General features: G+C 46.4%; 1 protein-coding gene and 1 pseudogene across 1 annotated transcript; both read right to left on the bottom strand.

Moving 5' to 3' along the window:
• Nucleotides 1-6: 6 nt before the first annotated feature.
• Nucleotides 7-4,258, bottom strand: LOC149329661 (TNF receptor-associated factor 6-B-like). Its single transcript, XM_089560387.1, has 2 exons — nt 3,753-4,258; nt 7-1,817 (listed from the first exon to the last, which is right to left on the bottom strand). The coding sequence occupies exons 1-2, from the start codon at nt 4,119-4,121 to the stop codon at nt 690-692; spliced, it is 1,497 nt and encodes a 498-aa protein (XP_089416513.1). The 5' UTR covers nt 4,122-4,258; the 3' UTR covers nt 7-689.
• Nucleotides 4,259-8,128: 3,870 nt separating this feature from the next.
• LOC149329660 (uncharacterized) lies at nt 8,129-10,794 on the bottom strand (annotated as a pseudogene).
• Between the last annotated feature and the right edge of the window lie 15,969 nt (nt 10,795-26,763).

Below are 26,763 nucleotides of genomic sequence, written 5' to 3'. Positions count from 1 at the left end.
ACATGCTTCTACGGAAATATTTTTATTCTTGACATTACATGATGTTCCGGCCCACAGTCCGGAAAATTTCCCATTGAATGACACTAGAGCGAGAGCTCTACTCCTCGGGGTGCAACTTCCCATTTCGATGTGGATGAGACAATGACCTTCAATGCCTCACAAGGTCAAACCGAACTTAAATCCGTGGTGGTATGGCCCAAGCTATGGTAGTGTGACCACGTAATCCTATGATTGTGGCTATTGGGTACCTGAACTTGACCTTGAGTTTGACATTTGATTTGAAACAGTGGGCACCCCATAGGCAATCACCGTCGATGCCTCATAAGGTCAAACTGAACTGAACTTCATGGTGGTATGGCCCAATCTGTGGCAGTATGACCACGTGATCACACGACTATGAGCATTGGGTACCTGGCCTTGACATTTGATTTGAGACAGTGAAGACCGTTCTTAATAGAGCTTTCGGTCGTATGACTAGGTTCAAGCCACGTTCAACCCCAGCCATTTTTTGGTCATACATGAGGGATAGAGGTCTTATAAGCAAGGGTAAATTTTCCTGAATTATCGCTAAAGAGCCTGCGGCATTTTCGGCACTGTCAAAACGAAGGCTGATTCCACTCCTGATGCTTACTGGAAGAGACTTGCGCCAGACTCTAAAAGAAAAAAGAAGTTTTATAACCTTGCACTGTTCATGGGAAGATCTCGAACATTACACGCAGCTGATTATTTCTTACGTAGCCCTTTTGGATGAGATCTTTGACGTCGAGTGACCGCGAACTAATAAACCCACAAATGTTACGGCATGCTGTTGGCTTTTTAAAAGCAATATCTGAAGGATCTCCTTTTTCCTCAAGCACGCGATCTGCTCTGGTTTTCATGGGATGCATCACGGAAAGCTTGATCTTGTGGTTGAATGGCCACTGCACAAGATCGTCCATGTTGCCCTTATACAGGCAAAACCTCACGCAAAGTTCTAGAGATTCACCGTGATTACGGAGGTAAACTCCTGGTGACAAGTTGTAGCCGCGCAGGTATACGAGGTCGCTCTCATATAAAGCACTGTCTACCTCCAGCGCGGTCTCTTGGAGGGACTTGAAATCATTTACAACAAACACACAGAGCGCCTTGCTTAGTTCCGTGTTTCGCACAATGCTTTTGACATGCTCCAGTGTCTCCAAGCTTAGTTCAGTATTTTCTTGCGCTGCAGCTTTAGCTGCTTCGATAGCAGTAGCGTTCTCTGACAACTTCTTTTTAGTTTGGCTCGCTGCATTACCGATTTTATCCTTCAGTGTTTTCTCTAATCTCTTTACACTCTCGGCGATATTCGTTGTATCTGACATCGAGGCCAAAACCGATTTCAGTTCCTCGTTAGATGCGTCCATTTTAGACGTGATTTGTGTGAAACTGTCGTGGAGTTTCCTAGCTTGTGTCTCAGCTTCGTGTCGCTGATTTTCTCTAACGTTGTTTATCGCATGGGAGATCTCGTTCAGCCTGTCACCGTGTGCACTAATGTGAGACACTATTTGCCCGAGAAACTCCTTGACTTCCCCCGCCTGTTTTTCAAATGTTTCCTTCAGAGAACATTCAAAAGCAGCGGCGTTCCTGGAATCTGAACGTCCTTCGCCGTCTGATGTAGCAGTCTTTGCCGACTTGCAATAGCAGTTTTTCAGGTGCGGGATCACACTGCGACAGGGAACGGCGGCAGAGCACTTGGGACAGCGAACAGAGTGGTGTCCACAATCGCGCTGGAAATGCTTGGCGATCCGCGAAGCAGGAACCACACACTCGCAGCCAGCTCCCACGTTCCAGCACATCACCTGCAATGATAAGGCGTGGATGAGGCAGGACTGAGATAACAGCGATGGCTGCGACGGACGAAAAAAGCGCACTTGTGTCGTTTAGTGGTGCAGAACGGAGTCACTCGCAGTCTCACGCTTGCATGAGACTGATAGTGCGAGATTGAGGGAAGGAAAACTATCCGGCAGCAGTTTTGCGAACGAAGCGAGTATAAACCAAGAAACAAAATGTGATGTAGTTAAACACGTTAACATTTAAGCGGATCTTCGGCGAAGACTGTTTAGCCTAACCGGATTCCTGGTGCCAATGAATTGCTTCGTTGGTTAACAACGAAATTTCTCATGTGTGTACAGGTTCTAGCAGGGTGTTACCCCCCCCCCCCCCCCCCCCCTTCAAACCCTTGCAAGGTACAACGCCACTGACGTCATTACATAATTCGTGAATGCTCTGCAGGGTCGCGGCGTCCTTTCACCAACCTTACATACTCTCTCTGAAGAAAGAAAGGCAATTGTCTTTTAAAGAAAAATGGTCGAGCAAGTACAGCCACCGACAGACTTACCACGAATGACGGAAAGCGTGGCCTGGACTGCCGTCAACTCCACGATGCGATAGTCTTTGGGGCGAGGCAATGCTCTCGGTATATTTGCGGTGGCTGACGATAGCTGGTGCGCAGCTCGCTTTTACTGCTTGGTGATCACCGGTGGACAGCGCGCTTGTCACGCGGGCGTTTCAGAGCTTTTTGCTCGCCGATTCGGACTCCACGGCCCCGGCAACGCTCTTTGAAGTTTTCTTATCGCGGCAGCCAGGAACTGCCCGCTAAGCTGCCGCGGTTCGCACCTTCTATCGTCAGACACCTGCGGACATTTCGAGAGCATTATCTCGCACCCGATGACTATCCCTTCATGGCGCTGACGGCAGTCCAGGCCACACATTCCGCCATTCGTGTTAAGTGTGTGGGCGGCTGTACACAAACAGCGCACCCGCCTGCCGCGTCGAGACCAATGAGCGCATGCGCAGGACGGGGCGTCGTACGCAGTAGCGGTAAAGTGTAGCTGCGCGCCCTCTCCTAAATGTATCCACTTTCACCATAGCGCGTAGCGTTCCCGCCACCGCGTACCGTGCCCTGCCACTGCGTACGCACTGCGTGGTCTCGACGTGGTAGGCGGGCGCGCTTTGACGTGAACGTGGCGTCAGCTGGCGGTGCCGCCTGGTGATCCTACACAAAGTGACAATGCGCAGTGGTGAATGTGAAACGAATGGCCTTTTTTTTTGCGACCTTCCTTGGGACCGAAACTAACGCTTGTAGAATGCAGTGGCTTGATTAGATCGATTCGGCCAAGCTGTTCTCACATACTTAGTAGCCATAATCGCTGTGTGCTAGGCATTAAATCTGTACAGAGATGTGCAAAGTCCTTCGATGCCAAACAACAGCCAGAGCCTCTGGTGGTGTTTTTTGTTTTATTTGCTTTGGAGCGTAAAGCGAACGTGTTGGTTTTGTTCATCTGATATAAAACGGAAAACACCACAAATTGTACCTTGAATTATTAGCACAATTTTAAGTATATTATACTGTTTGTCCAAAATCCAAGCTCCCACCCGATGATATCATATCCACTTCTAAAAACCGCCACTTTGTGGTAACACGATCAATGCCATAAATTAGTTTTTGCCAGATAATTAAAATAATAAACACCGGAATATACGCGGTACGACCGATACCAGTAGCATACCTATAGCTCACTCTATGCAACCAAAAGGCAAAACAATGAGGTGAAATAGTTTTTCACGGCCCCCTTAAGGCGGAGGCTAAGCGTATTCCAAGTATTGAAAAAGACTCCACTCCCTAGCAAACATATACCTCTCACATAAATGGGCATTGTGTTTCAGCAGCACGGGTTTCGGCAGGCCGAACAGTGACACCGCTATAATATCGCTCTATATGGATTATTGCCCACCTCTCTTCTCAACAGCTCTTTGGCAGGGAAGTCCGCGTAGATGACGTCTTCGTCCTGGCACTCGCAGCCGTCCAGCGGACAGACGTGTATGCCTTCTTCAGCGCACTGCACGTAGCACGACTCGCAAAGCGTGTGGGAGCATGGAAGCAACGCCGTCTTGGGGCGCACCAATCCGCAAGCACAACAAACTCTGTTCGGTGGAAGAGGCTTGAGGAATTGCAGGGGCCTCCAGTCCAGCTCCGCGGAAAATCCGACCAACGTGTACTGCATGCTTTCAGGAGGCATCTTCTGGCACGCACAATCGCTTCCCTTCGAATCGCAGGAAGGGCAGCATACGCCCCCGTCAAAGGGCTCACTTATCACAAGCATTCCTCGCCCGTCGCCAAGGCGACAATCCTGAGATAACCGCCGCCTATCTGTCTTCCTATGGCGGGGTGCATGGCGATCCGGGAGCAAGTAATCCCTCCATTTGCGCCTTTGACAGTTTCACGTGTTTATTTCAGAATCGTTGCCTCGCGGACTGGAAGCTTCGTTGAAAACTTTGTGTTAAATATTTGATGATTTCGTGCCAATGACGCCCCCTTCCCACCCCTCCTCTCCCAAGATATCGTCACTGCACAACGCAACTAGCCTCCCATTGTGTCCAAGTCAAGGACCCCGAGGCTCGTTCCGAGAAAAGTTCGGAAGCGTCCATTACTCCCCTCGAGGGAGAGTGGTGTCGGTGTGTGGTGGTTTGATTTGTGTGTGAGGGTTGGTGCAGGGAAAGAACGATTCCTTCGTCAAGGTCAGCGATAGACACTCAGCGATCCCGGAGAAACGAGACACTCGTTTTCGACCCTCCCCGGCCAGTGTTTCCTTTCTTAGTGTAGCTGTAAATAAATCCTCTTTCGTTGTTATTTTAAAAGGATATTTCGATCTCCCTCATGTGATTGAAAAAGGAACACAGATGATGCATGCATTGCTTCTTCTTTCTCTCTCAGTCGTAAAATTCACTGAAACTACAGTAGCGACTGAGGAAGAGCTACGACATAAATACCAGAGCGCTGTATTGGGAAAAGTGACGGACGGTAGAAAGAGGTAGCGTTTCAAGTTTCATTATTTCTTCGCTACTTAGCCAGAACGTTTGCTTACACGTTATCTTCACGGCTGTTGTTTGTTGCGTCTACGTTTTGTCATCAGCTACGGCCCGCATACAGTTCGATGCCTCGTACCTTCAAGGTGCAATCTGGTACTACCATGTGTTATCGTTCATCTTCTTTCCGGTCCTCATCAGGCAGCTTTATTTAGCATAATGGGGGGCAAAAAGTGAGTTCTGTTGATCATATTAAGAAGTTTGCAAGCACAAGCAGGTTCCAGCCTGTGCAGAGCAGGGCTAATTCAGGGCTCATTGAAAGTCAGTTCTAAAGGTGTACATAGTTACGATGATGCTGACGATGATGTAGCGTGTCGGTAAGTGTACAAAGCGGATTGTGAGTACCCAACTCCTTTACTCAGTTTTTAGAGCGCAGCTCTTTGGCGTCCGTTCCTGGGTTTCGCGTCGGCGTCGGCCTCGTAACCAGCTCCGCCCCCAATGTCACGCTTTTCAATTGGTCGAAATGCTCGTGACGTCACAGTGCGCGAATTTCAAATGGGGCCAATTGTACTTTGGCTAGTAACCATGCAACCAATCAAAGGGATCGTATAGTGATGCTGCAACTAAGTTCGACTGAGATTAGTTAATTGCTTAATTAATCAATTAGCCTAATTAATATAGAGGAGAATGAAGAGGTCAGAAGAAAAGAAAAGACGCGCGCCGCAGCGACAACAGCGTCCGCGGAAGGAGACGCTGCTGAAAAAAACAGATAAGTACGAAGCCGCGTTCCCTCCACCACCACGCACTTCCCCACTCAGTAAGACGTTGCTCGTTTCATATACGTTGTGTCGAACATCCTAGACAGTTCCAACAATTGACAGGTTAATGACAGAACACGATGGATAGAAATTCAATAATATAAATATGAAATAGCCTAATTAACGTTTCTAGTTAGACCGCATAAATCAATAAAACCGAGAACGAAATTGGTCGAGTTGGGGAATCGAACCAGGGTCTCCGGAGTGCGATACGAGCACGCTAGCCACTCCGTAATGCCAGCTGAATGGTTTGGAATGAACAAAGGCGCGTCTAGCTAATACGGCGTCTTCGTTCACTCCCATCTTCCCCCTTTCCCTTACGGCGAGGTGCAGGTGTCCACCCAGATATGCGAGAGAGATACATTTCCTTTCCTCAACAAATAAATTTACCGTCCAGCAAGGCGTACAGCCGAATTGGCGATGGCGTTCTGTGGACTCCCTGGCAGCGTTGCAAGACGCTGTCGCGTTCCACTCTTACAGGCGAAGCTTAACATGTTAACCACACATCAGTAACACACGCAGACAGCCAATGGACGCGTCATTCGCTGGCAGCACTTGATTCATCATTCACAACCACATTCTTAACGTACGCTCCCTTGCCGCACATGCCAAGGACGTACACCACGATCACATTCTGCGCCATTCCTCTGTACTTTGCTTTGCTGAAACATGGATGGATCCCGAAGAGCCTCTCGAAATCATAGATTTCCTATACTGCTGTGGTGCTCGCAGAGACCACAACAGAGCGGCGGGAGTCGCTATCTACTTGCGCACAGGTCTCTCTGCAATACCAGTCGAAATGTTTGGCACGTCACATGAAGTTGGCGAACTGTGCGCCGCAAAGTTGCCCAACGGCTTGCTGGTAGTAGCTGCCTACTTCGCCCCTACCGCACTCACGAAAGACGTCGTGCACTTCCTGCAACTCGCATTAACCGTCCATCGATCCACACCGATGTTAGTAGTGGGGGACTTTAATGATGACATAAAGACAAACAGCAATTTCCTAACACTTATGCGGGAGAACATCCCGTTCCTCTCGCTCGTAACGCGTCCCACGGCTGTGACAACCTCGCGAGGCACTTGTATAGATCTCGTCTTTGAGAATCAAGCATTGGTGTACCAATTCGAACATATATCACTCTATTTCTCCGACCACAAAGCTTCCTTCATGACTGTCAAGAACTGTTAGTGGAGTCTTTGTTAAAGGAATACGTGTGAAAAATAAAAAAAAAAATTCTGTGATAGCGCATACATGTGTTGCTCGATTTCTTTGCCTCAATCTATCGAAAAGGTGAAACAGCTTATTTGCTGCGCTCAAATTTCGCATTAGGAAGTAACGTAATCGTCGGTAATTTTTTGTGGTGTATGACTACTGCGAAGGCACAGAAACAGCGAGGTGTGCGATCTCCTCCCTGTGGAGTCTACTTCCGATGGCCAGAAGATCATAAGGCTGCTTGGTTTAGAGGAGTGGACGTGCGGCCTACTTGGTGCATCATGTTTATACACAGCGCAGTGGAGGACGAGAAGAAGAAGGACAGCGCTGTGGCTGTCCTCTTCTTTTTTATCGTCCTCGTCCCTTACGGTGTGCATAAGCTTGGCTTATCTGCGCTGACCTGCTGCTATTGCAGAAAAAATATTGGGGTGAACGCATCGCCAGGAATATGGCGACACTGGTGGCTAAGTAGACGCTTTATTCTAGACAATAGAGTAATTATCAACGAAAAATGTTAGTTATCACATAGACAACATTTTATTCGAAAATTACCGATACAGAACTTGCCCTAACAGGATGCGAATTATTTTTTGTTTATTTATTTTGTTTATTCATTTTTAGGCAATACAAGTATTGCCCACGAGACAAGACAAAAGGAGACTATTGGTCTCCTGTCTAGGTCTTGGCCTCGCCAGCTTTTCAAAGAGCATTATAAAATTTTCGCAGTGTCACACCCAACAATTCGGCACGAATGCCTTTCTGAATAGGAACCAGTTTAAGAACGAAATTTTCTCATATATTGTAAGATTTCACTATAACAATCAATATACCCGCAGATCTCTCGTCGGCAGCTTTGCCTATTTTGCTATTAACGTCTTTGCTGTCGTCGGAACTGTTTTCTATTGGTTTTCTGTGGCATTGATGGAATCACTCTAAAAGAAAGATTTTATACAGATCAGAAGAACAGACCATTACCTTCAATATGTCCTTAATAATACCTTACAACATTCCAATATGCAAAATTTTTGCCCATGAATGTTGCACATGGAACAATGGCGCTGCATCCACAGCTGCGGCTCATGACAAGTTTATTTATATTTATTTATATATACAATCTACCTACGCCCTCACTGGTTCAGTATTCTAGGGGGAAACACCATAAAAGCAACCGACGTACAATACAATCAATTAGGCCAATGATGCAATATGCTCAGAAAACCACCCAAGCTCCCCTCACCTCAAAAAGCAAACAAGTTTGGCACTCAGACGCCAATCATTCAAGGAGCTCGAACATTAGACGCAGCTGATCATTTTCCACGTACCGGTCTGCGATTTGACCATCCACATTGAAGGATTCCTGAGTAAAGTAACCGGCAACGCTATAGCATACTGATGGTCTTTGAAAGCACGCAATAGGAGGTGGCCCTGTGACCTCAAGCACGCGACCCGCAGTTTTTGTAGGATGCGTCACGCCAAGTTTGACTTTGCGCTGGAAAGTCCACTGCAGAACGTCGTCCATGTTGCCCTTGTAAAGGCGGATCTGTGCGTAAAGTTTTACTGATTCGCCGTCGCTCATGAACCAGACCCCTGGTGACAAGTTGTAACCGCGTAAGTAGACCAGTCCGCTCTCATACCGAGCCCCACCTCTCTTCATCGCAGTCTCGTGCAGGGACTTGAAATTTTGCACAGAAAACACGCACAGTGTCTTGCTTAGTTGAGTGAGTCGCAGAATGTTTTTGACGGGGTCCGGCTTATTCGGAGTAAAATCATTCTTTATTTGCGCAGCAGCTCTTACTGCTTCGTTGCTATTGGCAGTCTTACCATCCTGCAGGGTTTTCTCTATTCTCTTTGTGCTTTCGGAAAGTGTATCACCCTTTGTGGTCAAAACCTATTTGAATTCATGGTTAAAGGCGTCAGTTTTGGACACTAGTTCTGTGAAGCAGTCCTGACGTTACGCAACATCTACCTTAACTTTGTGCTGTTCAACTTTTTTGAGGCTGTTATTTTCATCAGAAATCTCATTCAGCCGGTCACCGTGGGCGCTGCTTTCAAACGCTATCTTCCCCATAGATTCCCTGACTTCTCCTATCCCTCTTTCAAGTGTTCTTTTGAAAGAAAAATTGAAATCAGTGGAGCTCTTGCATCCTGCCTGTCCTTCGCCTTCGGATGTGGGAGGAGTTATCGAGCTGCAAATGCCGTATTTCAGGTGCGGGATCACACTGCAAGTTGGAACCGTGGCAGAGCGCTTGGGACAGCGAACGGAGTGATGTCCACAATCGCGCTGGAAATGTTGCGCAATCCGCGAAGCAGGCGACACATACTCGCAGCCTGTTCCTTGTTTCCAGCACTTGATCTGAAAAGATAAAGCAGCCCATTACACTCAGAAGCCAACATATGCAGGGTGCTCCACATAGGTGTCTACACAATTTTTGAAAATAGGATTTTTGAGTTAGAGCGCTTTTTTTCGACATAGCATGGTCAACAGTGTAGTACATTAGAATATAGCTAGGGCGTGCTAACTAGCAGGCTGTTTAACTAATAATGAATAGTTATCTTTCTAGCTAATACGGTTGGGGTATTATATTATTATGAGTCGTGTAGCCGACCCGAAGTAATATCCATATAAGTTTTTAGAATTTCGAAAACGCGGTTACCCTTGGCGCTGTGGCCCAGCAAGTTTGGGCTACATGGCGCCAAAATATATACGCTTTTGAAAAGCTTGCATGCAAACCTACCACTCCAGTGCACGTAACTCATCGAAATATAAAAACATTTGATGGGTCACAGCGCCGAGGGTAACCACGTTTTGCAAATTCTAAAAACTGATGTGTATACAGTTGCCATGGGCTATACGGCTCTCAGTAATTAAAAAGCGTAGGAGTACTAGTTAAAAAGTTAACTATTCAATATTAGTTAACCAGCATGGTAGTTCACTATTGTGTGAAATTTGTGTTCTGCGAAGCGCTTGCGATTGTAAACATTCTCATTCAACTATTCCTAACAAACAGATTTTTGGGAGGTGATTTTTTGATGTACGGGGTCAATTATGACACTTTAAAATTGCAAATGTTCCCGTTAATGACCAAATGTACATATAAAGAATATGGCGTATCTGGGGATATTACAATCATGGATGCTCTGTGTATATTGCCGCTGAATATAATCAATGAAAAGATATATCTGGCATTGTGGATTTGGTTCATTGCAGTACTTATCTTATCTTCACTTGCATCATTGTGGCGTTGTTTGGAATGGCTAATACCACCTCTGAGAAAGCTTCATGTATCGATGAATATTGACTATAGGATCGAATATAGATATATCTGCGATGTATTTACATATGCAGATTTGTTTACGTTTAGACTCATTATGCAAAATTTGCAACCAAACGCCAAGAAGGACCTTGTGATGTGCTTATACAACACATTGGTACATACTACAGATGAAATAAACTTGAGTGTGATTTGACAACAATTTTATTGCACTCATTCACATTCCACCCCTCTTCATTTCCTTTTCTTTCTTCAGTGCCTTCTTCTGTGCCCTGTGTCGCGCTCCACGCTTGATGGTTTCGCTGGTCACATTCTTGGAGCATGTGTATCCCGCAACACCGATTGCGAGACCAATTAGCACCGTCGCTATGGAAGCACCCGCCACCTGGCTGGCATCATATTCCGATGGGTTGATCTTAAACATATCCAAGAATTCTTCGGATGCCGACGGTGTTTCGTTGTCATACTCTTCATCCTCATCTTCATCGGCATCATCGTATATTTGATGGGAATTCTCATCATCCTCTAGTGCATCATATGTCTCCACATCCTCTATGTATTTTGCCCGCGCACCTTCCACCTTTGCATCGCGCTCGATTTCCTTCGCATCCTGGCCCTCGTTCTCAGAATAATCCTGATCGTCAATTTCTTCGTCCCCTTCAAACATCTCACCCTTAACAATACTAGGCACTTGCTGTTGACTTGCCTCTGATATAACATTATCTTTTCTACCACGGTTGCAACGTCAGCTTCAATCTGAGTGTCATAGGCATTTTCCGGCTTGCTTACAACACGCCACGCTTCTAGGTTTGTGCTCTTGAAACACACAACTTCCTGTATAAACGTCTTGAGCGGAATTCCTGTACTGTTGTGTTTTGTGCCACACGTAGCATGAACGGTATAATTGCTGTCCAATATATACGCACGCCCATCGAATAAAAATATCGACGAAACATTCTTGCCATTGCAACGCACCGCCGTATCATACAAAAAATTGTGCAGAGTGGCATTTAATGGCGAGTCTGGGAATGGGTTGTTTATAAGATATATAAATTCACTGCTTCCCGGATGGGCATACATGTCCGAAACTGTAACGTTTATCTCCGTAGGCTTGTAGGTATATTCACTAATATTCCGAAAATACGTTTTCTACACACTAGTGTTGTCATAGTCCACCATGTCTGCAAGCCTATACATGGGCATTGCCGCTACACGTCGAAGTCCGTTATCGTCAATTAGATACGTATCACTAACCACACTAGGACTGTTTGGAGTCACGGCAAATGCAGCCCTGAGCTTCCACATATCTCCGGTAGGATTGTACATCGACCAACATTTACCATCGAACGTTCGCATTATAAATCGGCGCGTTTGGTGATTTCCACTGGGCAATATCATTGTGTTATCGTAAAAATTAACCAGAGGATAGTCATTGAATGATTCGAGCGTCGTTTCCAATAACTGCTGAGTATTTAACCACTGCGACTCCATCTCGGTGACATGCGGTGCGTTGGTGGCATTGTGCGTGAGATCGTGCTCCCTCAAATTTAACAATGCAGTTTGATACTCGCTTGGCGACTTGACTGTAAATATATCGTTTTTAAAATAGCTACCCTGGCCCTGATTCTTATACGCATCACTGCGCGTGTTTTTCTGGGGATTGGAACAGCGACTGGCTATCCATCCACCATACATTGCAGGAGCGGCCTCTATCCTCTTACTCGGAATGCGCTCTTTGAGCAATTCATCCCGCGTTATTATTTCATCGATATTACCTCCCATTACTTGTGCATTGTTCTTCATAATCGATTGAAATGGCCTGGTTACATTTTCAACATTCCTAAGAATATAGTTAGATTGGGCGGTGTTGCCAGTGGAGTGCTTAAATCCTATAGCATGACCCATTAAATGGACGAGAGTTGCAAAATATTCATCGGCATCCCAATTCTGCATCATCGGAGCATACAAATGAATATACCGTCCATATGATGCATGACCCTTTAACAGCCTATGCGAATCGACCTGATTGGCACTGTGTTTGTGATTATGCATACATTTACGTAAACCATATTTAGTATCCAATTTAGAATTAATATGCTCGAGATGCTTATCTGTAAACCCTCCATATTGCCTACTCGATAAGTATGGACCCAATTCGAATGAAATGACAAATGGCTCCAATACTATAACCTTATTACCAACATTAGTAATTCCGGTATACTCTTCGACTCGCAAATTGGATTGACACAAAATGCGATTATTCCAGACCATAGCGGCAGCGGCCGCCATGTCTTCCATTTCGCCCTTAGATATAGGCGCTATTAACGAATCGTGATCAATTACATATGAATGTATGTATTGTGCATGTATATTAAACCCATCATGTTCGTTGGGTTGTGCGCCGGTAGTAAAGTATGCTCTATGAGCTGTAATGTCAAATGCGGCACCACATAACGTGGTTACGTATAACAACAACACCCCATATATACAATTGCGATTCTTCATATTCTGTTACGTGAATTCGGCGTTAATACTTTTTATTATACAGACTATAATCGCACAACATACAAAAATATGGATTTGTTCACTGCGATACCCGTTATAATTAGTGGTGCTATTGGTGCGGGAATGGTGGTCTATGTCTGGTGCAATGATGGCGTGCACTATAAAGACGCACAAGCGCGACTTAACGATCCACATTTGCCATATCGCGATCTTGTCAATGGTTATAAACTGGCATCCAATGCAGATGCGCCACATCCCACTGACAATCCAAATCGCCACATGGTATATGTAATGAGCACGCCGCATTTTACGACACAATCAGACCAGACTCCTATTGTGGATAACAAATGGTTCATGTGGAACGTCGGAATGTGCGCTCGGTAAAATAAAGGGGAGTATGAGTGTCCACCTGAGCCCGCGCACTCCACCCGACAGCTCTTCCCGGCCCCTGACATGAACTTAGTGGACACTCATACTCCCCTTTATTTTACCGAGCGCACATTCCGACGTTCCGTCTAGGCGGGGGGCCCTATAGCGCCCGGCGGCGCTGGCGCTGAGATCGGCGTTCCCGCGCTAGAGGAAAATAAAGACGGACAGCGCGTGCTCGTGGCGCACGCCCGGCACGGGCAGTCCGGAACTAGAAGCCTGCCACGCTGGTCGTCTCTCTGTCTGGTGCTCCGCTGCGACCCCGCAAAATCCTCAACAACGTCATGCGCAAAGTTGAAAATATACATAACGAGCGCACTCGGAAGGGAAGTGCCAATGGAAATGGTACTGCGCGCGAAGATACAGTAACGCGTATAAAGAAGCGGGTGTTCTTTTACAAGCTCGCCATCGCCTGCTTAATGGCAATTGGCGTCATTGGATTATGTGCCACGCTCTCCATGGGCGTTTTAAATTCGACGTTATTTGAAAGTCACAGCAGCATATCTGTATTTGAAATCTGTTGCGCACTCTGTATGATGGCCAATGTTTGGTGCATAGTCGTTAAAGGCTATTATAAATTGAGATATGTCACTGTGTTAGTAAACGCCATTGCATGGTGTGTTATTTTAATATGTTCGGGTATCGTGAAGATATTAATGGAAACCAAATATAGGCACATATTTCACCACACCGAAGAGACCACAACAAGCACTCCTTGAATAAAGATGTGTGTTATTTTATCCATGTGTATTGTCTCCTCTATTGTATTATCCACAAACTACATGATGTGTGATGTAACGCATTTATTGTCCATTTTGATCGTGGGTGGCATCAGACTTGGCTTGCCAGCAAGCAATACCATATACAGATGCAACTGCAACTACACTAGCGGCAGTTGTGATTAATAGCGGCATTGCAGATGCAGATGGCGTTGTTGCCGCTTTCTTCGGCTTCGGCGTCTTGGACTTACCGGCGGTGCCTCCTACATCCGAATCCAGGGCCCTTCGTGCTCGCTTTGCACGATGCTCAAAATTGTCATCATCTTCTTCATCTTCCGACCGTTCCCTTATACTCCCGTATATTTCATCATCAGAAACTTCACTAACCGGAACATCAAGATTAGCTTCCGCTCCCGCTTTTATCTTTGTTGCATCGGGTTCTGTAGAAACAACCTGCCACACATTATGTTCACGAATCATCTTACGTCCATCATCCGTATACCACGTAATTTTCATGGTCTGAGGATCATAAAACGGCTTACGGAGTTCGTTGTCCCAGGCACGGGGCGGATCGGCGTCCACGTGTTCTGGTGGTATAATTACCATATTACTATTATGCTTCAGAATGGAATATGCTTTCAATAAGATAACTTCCCATTCAGCCACAAAGGGGCCTACAACAAGCACGCCATCTCCAGTGGTTAGCGTAATTCGCTTGTATGCAATTATGTACGCGCAATATGCTCTGATAATTACTTAAATCATGGCACTTCGGTCTGCAGGAGTCATGGAATTATAGTCGTAATCGAAATTGTATGTAAATCCTTCAACCTTAATCGTGCGGTTGTTGCCCGATTGGCGCTGACATAAATTTGCAAAATATGTTCGCACAATGACACTAGCATACGCACGCGTCAAACTAATTCCGGGCGCCGTATATTTGTTCTGCAATTCCGTGCATATTCGCTGCGTTTTCTCGCCATTGGCCAGTGCATTCACATCGACGATCTTTGACCACAAAAGCCATCGAAAATTCTCATGCATGTACAATTGAATACTCCCATCTTGATATACTTGTAAACTACTTTCATCCCACACATCTCGGGGAAATAATTGGCCATATAAATCGTCGGTATCGTCATAAACAGATCCAATGTCAGATTGTAGCGTTGATGATGATATAGATGATGCCCTCGTTCTGACCATCGTTAATATAGATGCGGGTCGAAAATGTGTTGTTATATTTTATATTCCACATTTCATTACCAATCGACACATTCCCGCTTCTATATACCACATTTAATTGTATAATATTTAATTATGAATACTTCCCATTCCGCCACAAACACACCTTTAACATTTGTACCTATTGGGCAGAGCACGCAATTGTGAATACAATACGATGCGTATATATGCAAATAATCATCCAAGATGAACCAACAATGGCATATACTGAAAACCCTCCGGTATCCTCAATTCACTGTATCCCGAATTGACAGTTGATTGCCCATTGGCAATGGCAGTATAACACTGGGCTCTAAAATAATCTCTGACACATTCCTTGGCCTCAATTTCCGTAACTGGCATATGCCCGCAAGTATAGTAATCTCTGAATTGCTCACATATTTTACGCTCATATGCATTATTAGATAAAACATGTAAAGATACGGTCGTGTCCCAAAGCCCCCTGCGGAATTGCTCATTTGAACTCAATTCAAATTCAAATGTGTCGTCTTCCGCATCTCTGGGTATTGGCGTTATTACTGCGGCAGTATTACCAGTATACTTCGTCGCACCATGCCAGGAATATGGCCACCATTGCATATCGTCACTTATTGTATGTATTACGTCAACTGTCATCACAATATTGATATGGTTATATGCCGTATAAACTATTTTTTAAATATGCCACTTGCCTTTGCCATAATAACTTCCCATTCGCCCACATATTCACAATACCAACCTTTTGACGAAATCATCAATTCATTTTCCTTCACACGCTTGATGTATTTCGATAATTCAGAATGTGCGACTTCCATCTTGGCTCGCATGTTAAACGCACAAAAGAGCCCCGGCACAACGAAATCATGATTTGGAAATTCTGGTATATTTACCACGTAGTCTCGACTATATATCTCTGGATTGTTGATATCGTAGTGCGCTAGTGCAGACTCAAAGTCCGTTATCAGCTTAGATAACAGCATTGAATAACATTCCACATTAGTATATCTGCATGGCATATACGTGTATATGAAATCATCCAAAACTTCATTGGATTTGCAGAATAATTTCAGTTTGGACAATCGATCGGAATCTTCGTTCCCATTCCAAAACAATCGCCGAAATGTATAACATGCCGGAAATGATACATGTGCATCCATTGGATAAGTTTTATATTCGTTTATTACATCACAAATTTCACGCCTAACAATTCATTCATTTTTTACGGACGATATCTGTTCGGCACTCTCCGGACTGTTGTGGATCTTTGTGGAACAATAACACGAATGTTTCTGGAGCGATTGCTCGATCTCGAAGGATACCGTGTCTTCGATGTGCGTCTTGACTTCGAGGAACACCTTGATTTCGGCGGACACCGCAAATCCAAAGGCACGTCACAATTGTCTGTCGAAGCACATTTCGTGCAGGTTGATGTCCATGTAGACTGGTGTGCAACCGTGGGATGTGCGATGTTGTTTAATTGCAAGTCCACATCTTCCGCACTCAATCGGCACAAAAACGGCACCACAAATGAGGATGTGTTGACGGGTGGCAATGGCTCGGACGGCAATGTCCGCGTCGCATTGTTGGATATGCACTTGAATTCAAAATCCTCATCTTCGACGCCCTCCAAGTAGAGGCACATATCCCAAGTGGTAGCCATCTCTTGCAGCAGGCCCGGCGGAGTGCGCCTGGGCATGCACGCGCCGGGCTTATATACCGGAGCGCTCGCTCCCATGATGCAACGCGCGCGCTCTCTTATGATGTAAAACTTGTTACGCAACGCCGCACTCCATCAACATAAATGGATGAGATGTAAATATGGCGGGTGTAGCCGAGGCCAACACATTCTCTGCTCGCATTAAATCGTTCAAAGGATGGCCACTCGAAAAGCCAACACCACGAGAGCTCGCAGCAGCTGGATTTCAATATATCGGTTCCAATACGACCGTTCATTGTATAGAATGCGAAATGTACTTACCGAATCACGATATTCCTGCCGAGTACATAACGCTGCATGAACGAAATAGCAACTGCTCATACGTTAAAAGAATGTGGGGGTTTGATGAAATGAATTCGACGTCGGTCCAAAATGTTATGGAAAATTATCCAGCCGAGGAGCGAGAAGCGGCGATTCGCGAGTGCGATGAAATGATGAATGCAAACGCACCAGAATTAGAGGCATTTAGGAAACACAAGACCAAGATCCTAAAAAAATTAGGACTCGCTAAAGAGGATGATACTGACAGTGATAGCGATAGCAGTGACGATATTGATGACTCTATTATAACACGCGCTGCCGAGTTTGCTAGGGCGTGCTTTAACATTCCAGATAAAAACGCCGATGATGACGATAAAGATGTTCCAACATCCGATTTATCAAAATTAAACCTCGATGATACAGTAGACTCTACTCCCATTGATAACATTGATTGGGATACACTAGAAGCGCGTAACCAAAAATCTTTATCCAAATTTGATCCATCAAGCCCCGCCTTCTCATGTCCAATATGATACAAAAAGATTTAGGAGCGCGCTTGCGCACCTTTAATGCATGGCCGCGCCTGACACCATCCAAGCAACGCATGGCATTGGGTGGATTTGTATATACTGGCATCGGTGAAATTGTTTCATGCTCTAGTTGCGGCCTTACTGTCAATGATTGGGAAGACGACGTCGATCCTTTTGTATATCATGCCATACAGCGACCCAATCGCCCGTTTGTTAAGCGCAAAATGCCATAATTATGATATATAAAAAAGGATACAACCTAATCCCACAATTCGACATGCCGCCTAAACGCACAAAGAAGCGCAAGCCCAAGTCCAAGCGCGGAGGAATTCAGTCCGGCCGCGTGGGAAAGCGGCGCACTTATAAGAAGAAGAGGACTACCAAGGCTGCGAAACGCAAGACGAATAGCAAGACCAAGCGTAACAAGCGTACCAAGCTTACAATTTTCACCAAGCGTGGTGGTGTTCCTGTTTATGGCTTCTATCTGTAATAAATAATTGCACATCACTCCGTGTATACCACTCATATCATTCTTTTTATTCAGCATCCTTCAACATCATACACAGATGCAACAAATGCCACAAAATTGTCAACCTCAATCAAAAACATAAATGGAGTATGTACATGAAATTCATTTCTGGATGGTCCATCTGCCACTGTGTAATCAGTACATGCTGCGGCCCTGGTGCCCTTCTTATCTATATATACAACAGTCTGATGCATGGCCGATGCCAACCACATGTCATTCTTTCCAGACGTGAACATGCCAGACAAATCCGCACTTCCAGGTTCAAATGGATGCTTAATGCCCATCGCATTCAATGCGGGTATGAGTTGAATGGCGGGTGGCTCCAAAGTCACGACTGGAATTTCTATGTCAGTCATGCGATACGTTGCAACACCATCGTCACACAACCGCGGAATTGCATTAATATTTTCACATACAATCTTCTCAATGTCTGACAGAGCAGTTCCCCACTTAGGATTTATGATATACATGAAAGCCCCTTCCTTCTTATATGGCAATTTCAAGATCGAAGCACCATTCAGCAATTTCACATGCCTGTTTGTGTGCACCGATCGCAGTGCAGCCATCATCTTCACAGCTTTATGAGATCCATCTGCTTTATAAAATCGCCCAATCTCATAATGCTTAAATTCGTGCAGCCAATCCGCGGCAAAATACACAGCATTTGCCAACATCATTGGACTTGTGATATCACTATCCTTGAGAGTATTTTCAATAAGACCATCGGTCGTGTGGCTGACCCACGAGTTAATCAATGAGGCACATTCGCTCGCATCGGCAAAGTCCATTGCCATCACTTCGGCGCGAAAGTTGCGATTCAATGCACTCTCGTAATCACTGTTCAGGGGCAAGTGGCATTTGTCCACAATAGCACAGGTAGAGATGGTCATGCTTGACTGCAGCGCCATGAGTTCCTTGTACACGTCCTCCTGAGCCGTGGCCTCGTCGCCAGTCGCATCAGCAAGGTCTGGATGCAGCACGTCCAACAGCTCCTTCCGGGTGCGTCCTCTCGCAGCAAACAGCAAAGTGGCCAGGGTCACGTACACGTTGACAGGTGAGATGCATATGGTGGTGAGGTCTCCCATATTCACTCGCAGCATCTTGAGCAGCAAGACGCCAAACGCATTGACGATTTCGTGTCCGCGACCCATTGTGAACACGTCCGCACGAAACGAGCACGGGGCGCAGTCTGCAATGTCCGAAGATAACAGCGCAACGCCTCGCATCGCGACAGCAGCGCCCCCAACAATCGATAAGAGAATCGCCGCTAGCGCCATCTGCAAGCGAGCGCAGTCTGTGGAGAGCAGGATGCTTCATATAAACTCGGGCGCCGTCGGCCGGCCGCCGCCAGCCGCAGAGATGACTCAAGAGGAGTTAACTTGGATGCGCAACAGCGACGTGACGTGGACCGCTCTGCTGAATGGACGCTACGTTGGCAATATCAACTCCACGCAAGTATCCGCACATTCTTCAGTGAAATTGTTCAATGTTAGAGTTCCACAATGCACATCGGACATTGCAGCGGCGGTCATTGGCGACCAATTTGGCAAAAAACGAGTGGATAGGGATTTTGTGTACTATTTTGGGGTGCCTCATTTGCGAATGAAAAGAGTCTTGGAACTGTGCGGCCTCCGATTCGATACCCCACTCCCACAACCAAATCGTGAAGAATTGTGGTTCACTTGTGCGCGCGACATATTTCCGATGCACACAGTATTTGCAGCAAACATGGAACTGGATGAGTGTAACTACTACAAGTATCCGAGCTCTGCATGCAACAAGCTGACATATCAAGGACACGTCAAAGAATACAACCGCCCATTAACTGGCGCTGAAATTGATGTGTGGAGTGTTCCCATATCAAGCATAAACTGGAAGTTTTTCTCAAAATATACCGTGCAGTACCATCCATATGTGCCAAGCTGCTTCAATGGATGTACATCCGATGAAGAGATTTCACGGAGACTGGCTTCAGTGCTCGCAGCCAATCAAACAGAACCTGGCAAGATGTACGTATTTCAATCACTGATCCAGCACAAAATCATGTCAGATCCTCCAAAATACTGGGTCGACAAATTCGTCCCGGTAATTTCAAAGACAAATGGGCACCTTGTTGACATGACCAACAGAGTCAGAGAAAGGTACAATATACCCATTGATGAAATTAGCACCGACAACAAGAACGACTGTGCAGAAATTGATCCAACGACGTACATCATGCATTGCGTACGAACATGCAGCGAACGGGCGTGTGCGTGGGAAACGTTTGAAGGTCGTAAATGGGACTGCAGTAAATATGAATACACTGGAGGGTACAAAATGGCCATACCAGGCACGTACCACAAACCGACAACAACAGATGGATCTCACTCTATAATGGGCGCATTGCTGGAATTTACCTCAATGTATCCATCAGTACTCGTCCAGTATCCAGACCTTTGTGCATCCCCAGGTCAGACCATCACTGCACATTATTTGAAACATGCCATGAACATTGTCAGGCAAAACCCCACCTTGAAGGCGGATGTGAAGAAGTATGCCAACAGCTCAATTGGATGCATGGCTGCTTACAAGGATAATGGATTTGTGTGTATCCAAAACAGAACCATCCCAGCAGCTGCATGTCGCGTGGCAAGACGTGCATTGCATTTGACGCGTGCGCTTTGTGAACTGCATTTTGATCTGCGGTGTGTGTATGTGGACACCGATTCGATGATGCTTCTGCACAAGAACGGCATGACCGACAAGGCATACTGGGCCAAGCTCCTCAATACAATCAACGACGAATGGCTTCCAGTGATATTTGGATGCACCGACGCCAACTCCACTGGCTTTCGACCGCGCTGTGCTGTGTCTATAGACCAGATTTTTGAGCCTCTCCTGGGCGCGGCCATTTTGCACCGACTGGCGCGCCGCGGTGCGGGCGTTTCTTTGGGGACTGCGGGGCTGCGGCAGTTCCGCGGCCGCGCCTGCATATAGCCGCGCTTCGGGCGCTAAAAAAACATTGTCAAGCATACTTCCGCTGCGTGGCTGTGTTGCAGGAAGTATTTACGTTATCAAAGCGATAACATTGACGCGTTTTAATGACATTTAGTTTGACATTCAGGTTAATTGTGCCGGCGCTTAGAACGCGCTCGTGCTTAATCGAATTCCGTCTTGGTGCTCCACCGCAAAGAAACTTTTTATTCAATATCAAGAATTAGGTGTGCGGCTAGTATGCAGTTCCAATTCCCATGCACTCTTATTCCTTCCTGCCGGCCATAAAGCCCCCCCCCCTTCCACAAACGGCTTTCTTGTCGCCGCGCCAGTTTATCAACAAATTACCGCTGTGAGCTCAACTGAGTCGCAGCGCCAACAGAAAACAAACTTTGTCATGGTTTATGCAACCTTGTGCATAAAAACGTACTTTCGCTTAATTTATAAAAGCTTGAATAGATATGAGCAGCTAATCCAGCTAGCTTTCACTAATTCTGAGGTCCGAAGTCGCGTTATGTTATTCAGGAGCTCTCGCCGCGTGTGAGAGCGTTGCGTAGGCGTTTGGCTAAGTGTGGAAAATGTAATGAAATCGCGCATATTTTCCTATGAATAATGTAGATACCGCACCGCTGCGGTGGCTCAGTGGTTACGGCTCTCTGCTCTGGCCCAAAAGACGCGGGTTCGATCCCGGCCGCGGCGGCCGAATTTCGAAGGAGGCGAAATTCTAGAGGCCCGTGTACTGTGCGATGTCAGTGCACGTTAAAGAACCCCAGGTGGTCGAAATTTCCGGAGCCCTTCACTACGGCGTCCCTCATAGCCTGAGTCGCTTTGGAACGTAAAACCTTAATAAACCAAACCAAGCTAAGGTAGATACCAACAGCAGAAAGATACTATAGATAAACCTTTACCCCCCAGATACCTCTGACATGTTTGCGGAAAAAGCAGCTGAAATCGGTAGCGGTCGTGCTTACAATCCTGTGCATGAAATGTTCTGAATGGGAACAAGAGCAAGCTCAGCGCAAGGATGCTGAACACGTACTGGTGATCGAAAACACGCGCTCCGTCGGGACAACCTTCAGTCTGCGGCTCGCCTATCCAGTTACTACTCCACTGAGTCAAGTCAATAGATCTACATTCTAATGCATAATATTATCATAGATGATATCGCCCGTAAAAGGCGACAACAAACGACACGACAGCGCAGAAATCTGCTTCGAAGTGCCGGTTTCCAGTCCATACACTACCTGGTCGACTACCCTCGGATGTCACGTTAACGAGTAACTGCGCACAAGATAACCGCAGCACTGTCTGGAAGAGGGCAAATGTGAGTAGTGACGCACAGCGCACACCCTCATACGTTAGCTGATGGAGCACAAAACGGCAGAAGCGAACACGTAAACATGCGTTCTACGCGCGGCGCCGGCGCGACCCGCAGTCCCTCGGGCCGCGCGCGCCGACAGATGGCGACTGGCGTCGAGAGTAGGCGCGCGTCCGCAGCCTGCGTGCGAGGGTAAAAAAATCTGGTCTATAAAACTTGATATATTCATCAGATCAAGTGGTGTGAACGTCGTTAAGAAGGGCGATTACTAATTGCTATGATGGCATTAATAAAAAGATTTCAAGTTGTACACTTTGTCATTTTAAGCGGATTGGCATGGCTACCAATAGACGCGTCGCCTAGAGACGAATTCACCGACACCGGAAATGACGTCATAGACCCACGTGTTCATAAAATATTCAAGATTGAGTATTTCAGAGAACACAGACCTACCTACTCCCCGGCGGCCGGGGGGTAGCTAGGTGACTAGCGCACTCGGAGCCGAGCCGAAAAAGTTTTCAGCGATGTCGTGACGCAAGGTAGCAGATCCCACCGCTGCCACCAGTAGTTGTGACGCAAGGTAGCAGATCCCACTGCTGCCACCAGTTGTTACGGCTCGAGGTAGCGTGGCCAGTTGTTGCGTCACCAAGGGGGCTCGTCCGGGATGAAGGAATGGTCTGAACTTCGAAGTTGGAGATTACAAAAACAAGCAGATTTAATGGCAAGAAACTGAGACACTTATTTCAATCAATCAATCAATCAATCAGCCTTTTATTTTCTCTATATTAGAGAAGGAGACAGGACTAAAAGCTCGAAAGCTTGACAGAGGTCCTGCCCCCTTATTTCACGCTGGCATTGCAACGGACAAGCGGCAATAAATTCTGCGCTATACATTATAGCACAAAAGAAAATAACACACCTTGAAAAAAAAAGCAAAAAGTACCAACATAAAAATACATGCAGCGTCATGACACAAACTTGTTCAGAAAAAATTTCTTAATAACGATATTTGAATGCTGAAAAGGGTCAAACATTTCTTTGTTTAAGTTATTTAATAGCACTGGCAGCGTATACGAGATAGATTGTTGTGAGTAATATGCTCTAGGTGTAGGAACTAGCCACATTTCTTTATTTCTGGTTTGTGGAATATGGGTGTTTTTTGCAAGTTCTGCCAAATTACCAACATAATTTTCATTGCTCCGCGAAGCACTTTTGAAACTCATTAAAAGTCTGTGTTCATGTAAAGCTAAGACTGGCAGGATTTCATATTTTAAAAAGAGGTCACTCGTAGGGAAACAATACGGAACACCAGCAATGCATCTCACAGCTCTTTTTTGGAGAAGATGCAACTTGGTCATGTTCGTGATACCAGTGGTACCCCAAACGATAATGCAGTATTGTAAGAGAGATAGAATTAAGGAGTTATACAGCAACAGCCTAATTTTGACAGGAAGAATGGTGCGCAGGCGCGACAAAACTCCGACAGTTGAAGATATTTTGGATCTGATATAATCCACATGATCATTCCAAGTCAAGTGTTTTGAAAACACGACACCAAGGATTTTGACAGAATCCACTATCTCCACAGGATCATGGTTTAAACATACATTGAGTGGCCTAAACAATACCTTCCCTTTCGGCAAGTACAACACTATTTTAGTCTTTTTAGGATTAATCTTCAAAAAATTTGCTTGTGCCCATGTATTTAATGCATTAATTGTTCTACCTGCTTTTTCTTCAATATCATCTTCTGATTTCCCAGAAATGAACACTGAAGTATCATCGGCGTAAGATACAAATGTACTATCAGGTTCACAATGCACAATATCATTTAGATCAATTAAAAATAAAAGCGGACCCAATATGCTTCCCTGGGGAACTCCTGTGCAGATATTCTGTACTGAGGACAAGGAGCTTTTAAAGTCTACATCCTGTGTTCTATGGGAGAGGTATGATTCCATTAAGTCTAGTGCTTTTCCACGGATACCGTAGGTTTCCATTTTATGTAAGAGAATTTTGTGACTTAATAAATCAAACGCTTTTGTGAAATCTATGTAGATACCTGCAACTATTTCCTTAATTTGAAATTTATCTATTATTATTTACAAAAGAAGAGCAAATTTACAAAAGAAGAGCAAGGAATCAAACGTTAAGAGTTCATAGCGTCGAGCGTCTGGATGAGCCTGATACCCAAGGCTCAGAGCCACTGGATGGACCTATTACCGAAGGTCCAGAGCGTTCGTGCCCACTTTGGTCGCAGGTTATATAGCCCAAGACTCCGCCCCTGCACCAGGCGACATTCCATCGCGACACAAAAGATCGGCACCAGCACCGCCATCGAAGACCTGTTGAGCCTCCTCACTAGGCGGTAACTCATCGTGGCACAAAAGATCGGCACCACACGTCACTGCCAACTAAGACACCTGCTTAGAGCCCGCACGTGGGAACTGGCGAGTCCGCATTCCTAAGTCCGCAGTCCGCATTCCTATAGCATTGTGTCGTGTTGACGTCACAGCCGCAGCTGCGCAGGCTTCCTCTGATTCGTTCCGGGTTTTTTTTCAAGACGAGGGACACCCTTTCTTCTCCTGTCGTCGGTTGCTTCTCGAAGGGAGGTCGTTTTCGCCGAGCCGAGTGTGGGAAGAGCCTCGTCGGCCACTTCCCAGAAAGCCACCCTTTTTCGTGAGGTCATCGTGGGGTCAAGTTGAAGTCAAACGACCCGTCAAAATTGCCGCTACGTTGAATCTCCCTCCGTTTCATCTCAGGTCTCAAGATGGGTCGTAACAGCTACCTCCCCCGCCAGACGAGTCTCGGCGAGTAGCAGTCATCGCTGCTGCACGAAGAGACGACTTGCAGAAGCGTGCCAGAAGTATGCCAGAAGCCCTCTGCCGCTCGCAACGTGGTCTTCTATTACGCCGGCCAAATTCTTTGAGGCGTCTCTGAAACTTCAACCACATGCGCAAGCAAGCACTCAACTTTCCTCCGAGCAAACCAGTTCCAAAAGAGGGTGCTATAATCCGGTTGGTATAGCCGTTGTGAATAGCCGACACTGAAAACTCCCAGGACCCACGCAAGCTGAGAAAAACCGAACCTGCTACTGTACACCTTCACTTTCAAAACCGCACGAAAAAAAACCTATAGTAGCAATTTTGGTTCATAAAGAGCATTCCGGACAGCTAAAAAGTCCGCGTCCCTTCCGGCGTATACTTAAAAAAAGAAAACAGCTCCAAAAGCTGCATAATTGAGTGAAAATCACACTTTACAAAGACCACTCAGCATTACCACTAAAAACTGGAAACTCGTTTGCCTTCATCCCTGTCTCGTTTTTTTTTCAGTGAGTCAATGCACAAAAAAAAAAAAGAAGGCAAACACTTATTCCCCGACTTGGACATTCTTTAGCCGCGCCCTGCGCGGTCGTGGTCGGATGGCCGGTCCACAAGCAGGTGCTTCAAGAAAACTGCGTGCTTGATTGGTTCCGCCTCTGCTCGACCTACTGTGGAAAGGGTGCCTCCACCATTTCTTTGTCCCTGCCTGCAGCGACCCCCTCCGACTCACGCGCTCTCTGTGGCGCCCTTTTGTGCGGCTGTCGAGCCCTATTCTTCGTAACGCTAGTAACGCGTAGCATGCGTCACGTGTCCAACGACTACGCCGTCTGTCCCTTTTTTGGCTCGCAAGGGCAGCCACCTGGGCTTTCATCGGGCCTATCCGCCTTCGGGAAAATTTCACTGATTTTCCTTTTCGGTCACTAGCTTTCGTGGTGCCGTCCCTTGTTGATCTGCCGGCCTTTGCATCAGCACCTGCACTGGCACTTCTCAATTGCTTGTCGCGTTCGCGATGTTTCTTCAATGGACAATGGTGCTTTCGGCCTGCAAGGGCAGTGACCTTGGCTTTCCTCGGGCCCAGCCGCCTTCGGGAAAATGACACTGTTGGTTTACCCTTTCCCTCAACAGTTCTCGCGGTGCTGTCCCGAGTTAATTTGCCGGCCCTCGCATCAGCATTAACACCTGCCCTAGCAATCCTCATTCGCTTGTCGCGCTCGCGGTTTTTCCTGCGCCTCGACGCTACTTGCGGTTTACTCACAGTGCCAGGCGGCGGCTCAACTGTTGAATCGTCCACTCCTGTGGTTCCATCTGAGCACCAAAGCTCATTTTCCTGCTGCCTTTCTATCGGAGCAGCATCAAACGCATTCCGGGCAACAGAAACAATCTCGTCTGTACGGCACTTTACGGCGAACGTTGCACTCTTGCCTGGCGCTTCACGGCTGCCGTCGGGCAATTCCCGTTCACTCTTTGTGCCCCTTAGTACCGCCTCAACTTGTTGACTGCTAGTGCTCGCCAGCCGCACCAGCGGTGTCCCTTCTCTGGCTCTGTCATTTCTTTCACACCGAACCTCACTGCATTCTTTCTGGCGCGGGACCTCTGTCTTATCTGCCAA

Source organism: Amblyomma mixtum, chromosome 9 (genome assembly GCF_055824585.1).
Source record: "Amblyomma mixtum isolate Tamu chromosome 9, ASM5582458v1, whole genome shotgun sequence".
Classification (NCBI taxonomy): Eukaryota; Metazoa; Arthropoda; class Arachnida; order Ixodida; family Ixodidae; genus Amblyomma; species Amblyomma mixtum.
The sequence above is the reverse complement of the archived record's forward strand: the minus strand, read 5'-3'. Positions and strand labels throughout refer to the sequence as shown.

Excerpts from the sequence above, each read along its gene's own strand:
- LOC149329661 (XM_089560387.1), bottom strand. The coding sequence starts at position 4,121 with ATGCTTGTGATAAGTGAGCCCTTTGACGGGGGCGTATGCTGCCCTTCC. Across the intron at positions 1,818-3,752 it reads AAGAGCTGTTGAGAAGAGAG|GTGATGTGCTGGAACGTGGG; the intron begins GTGGGCAATAAT and ends TTATCATTGCAG.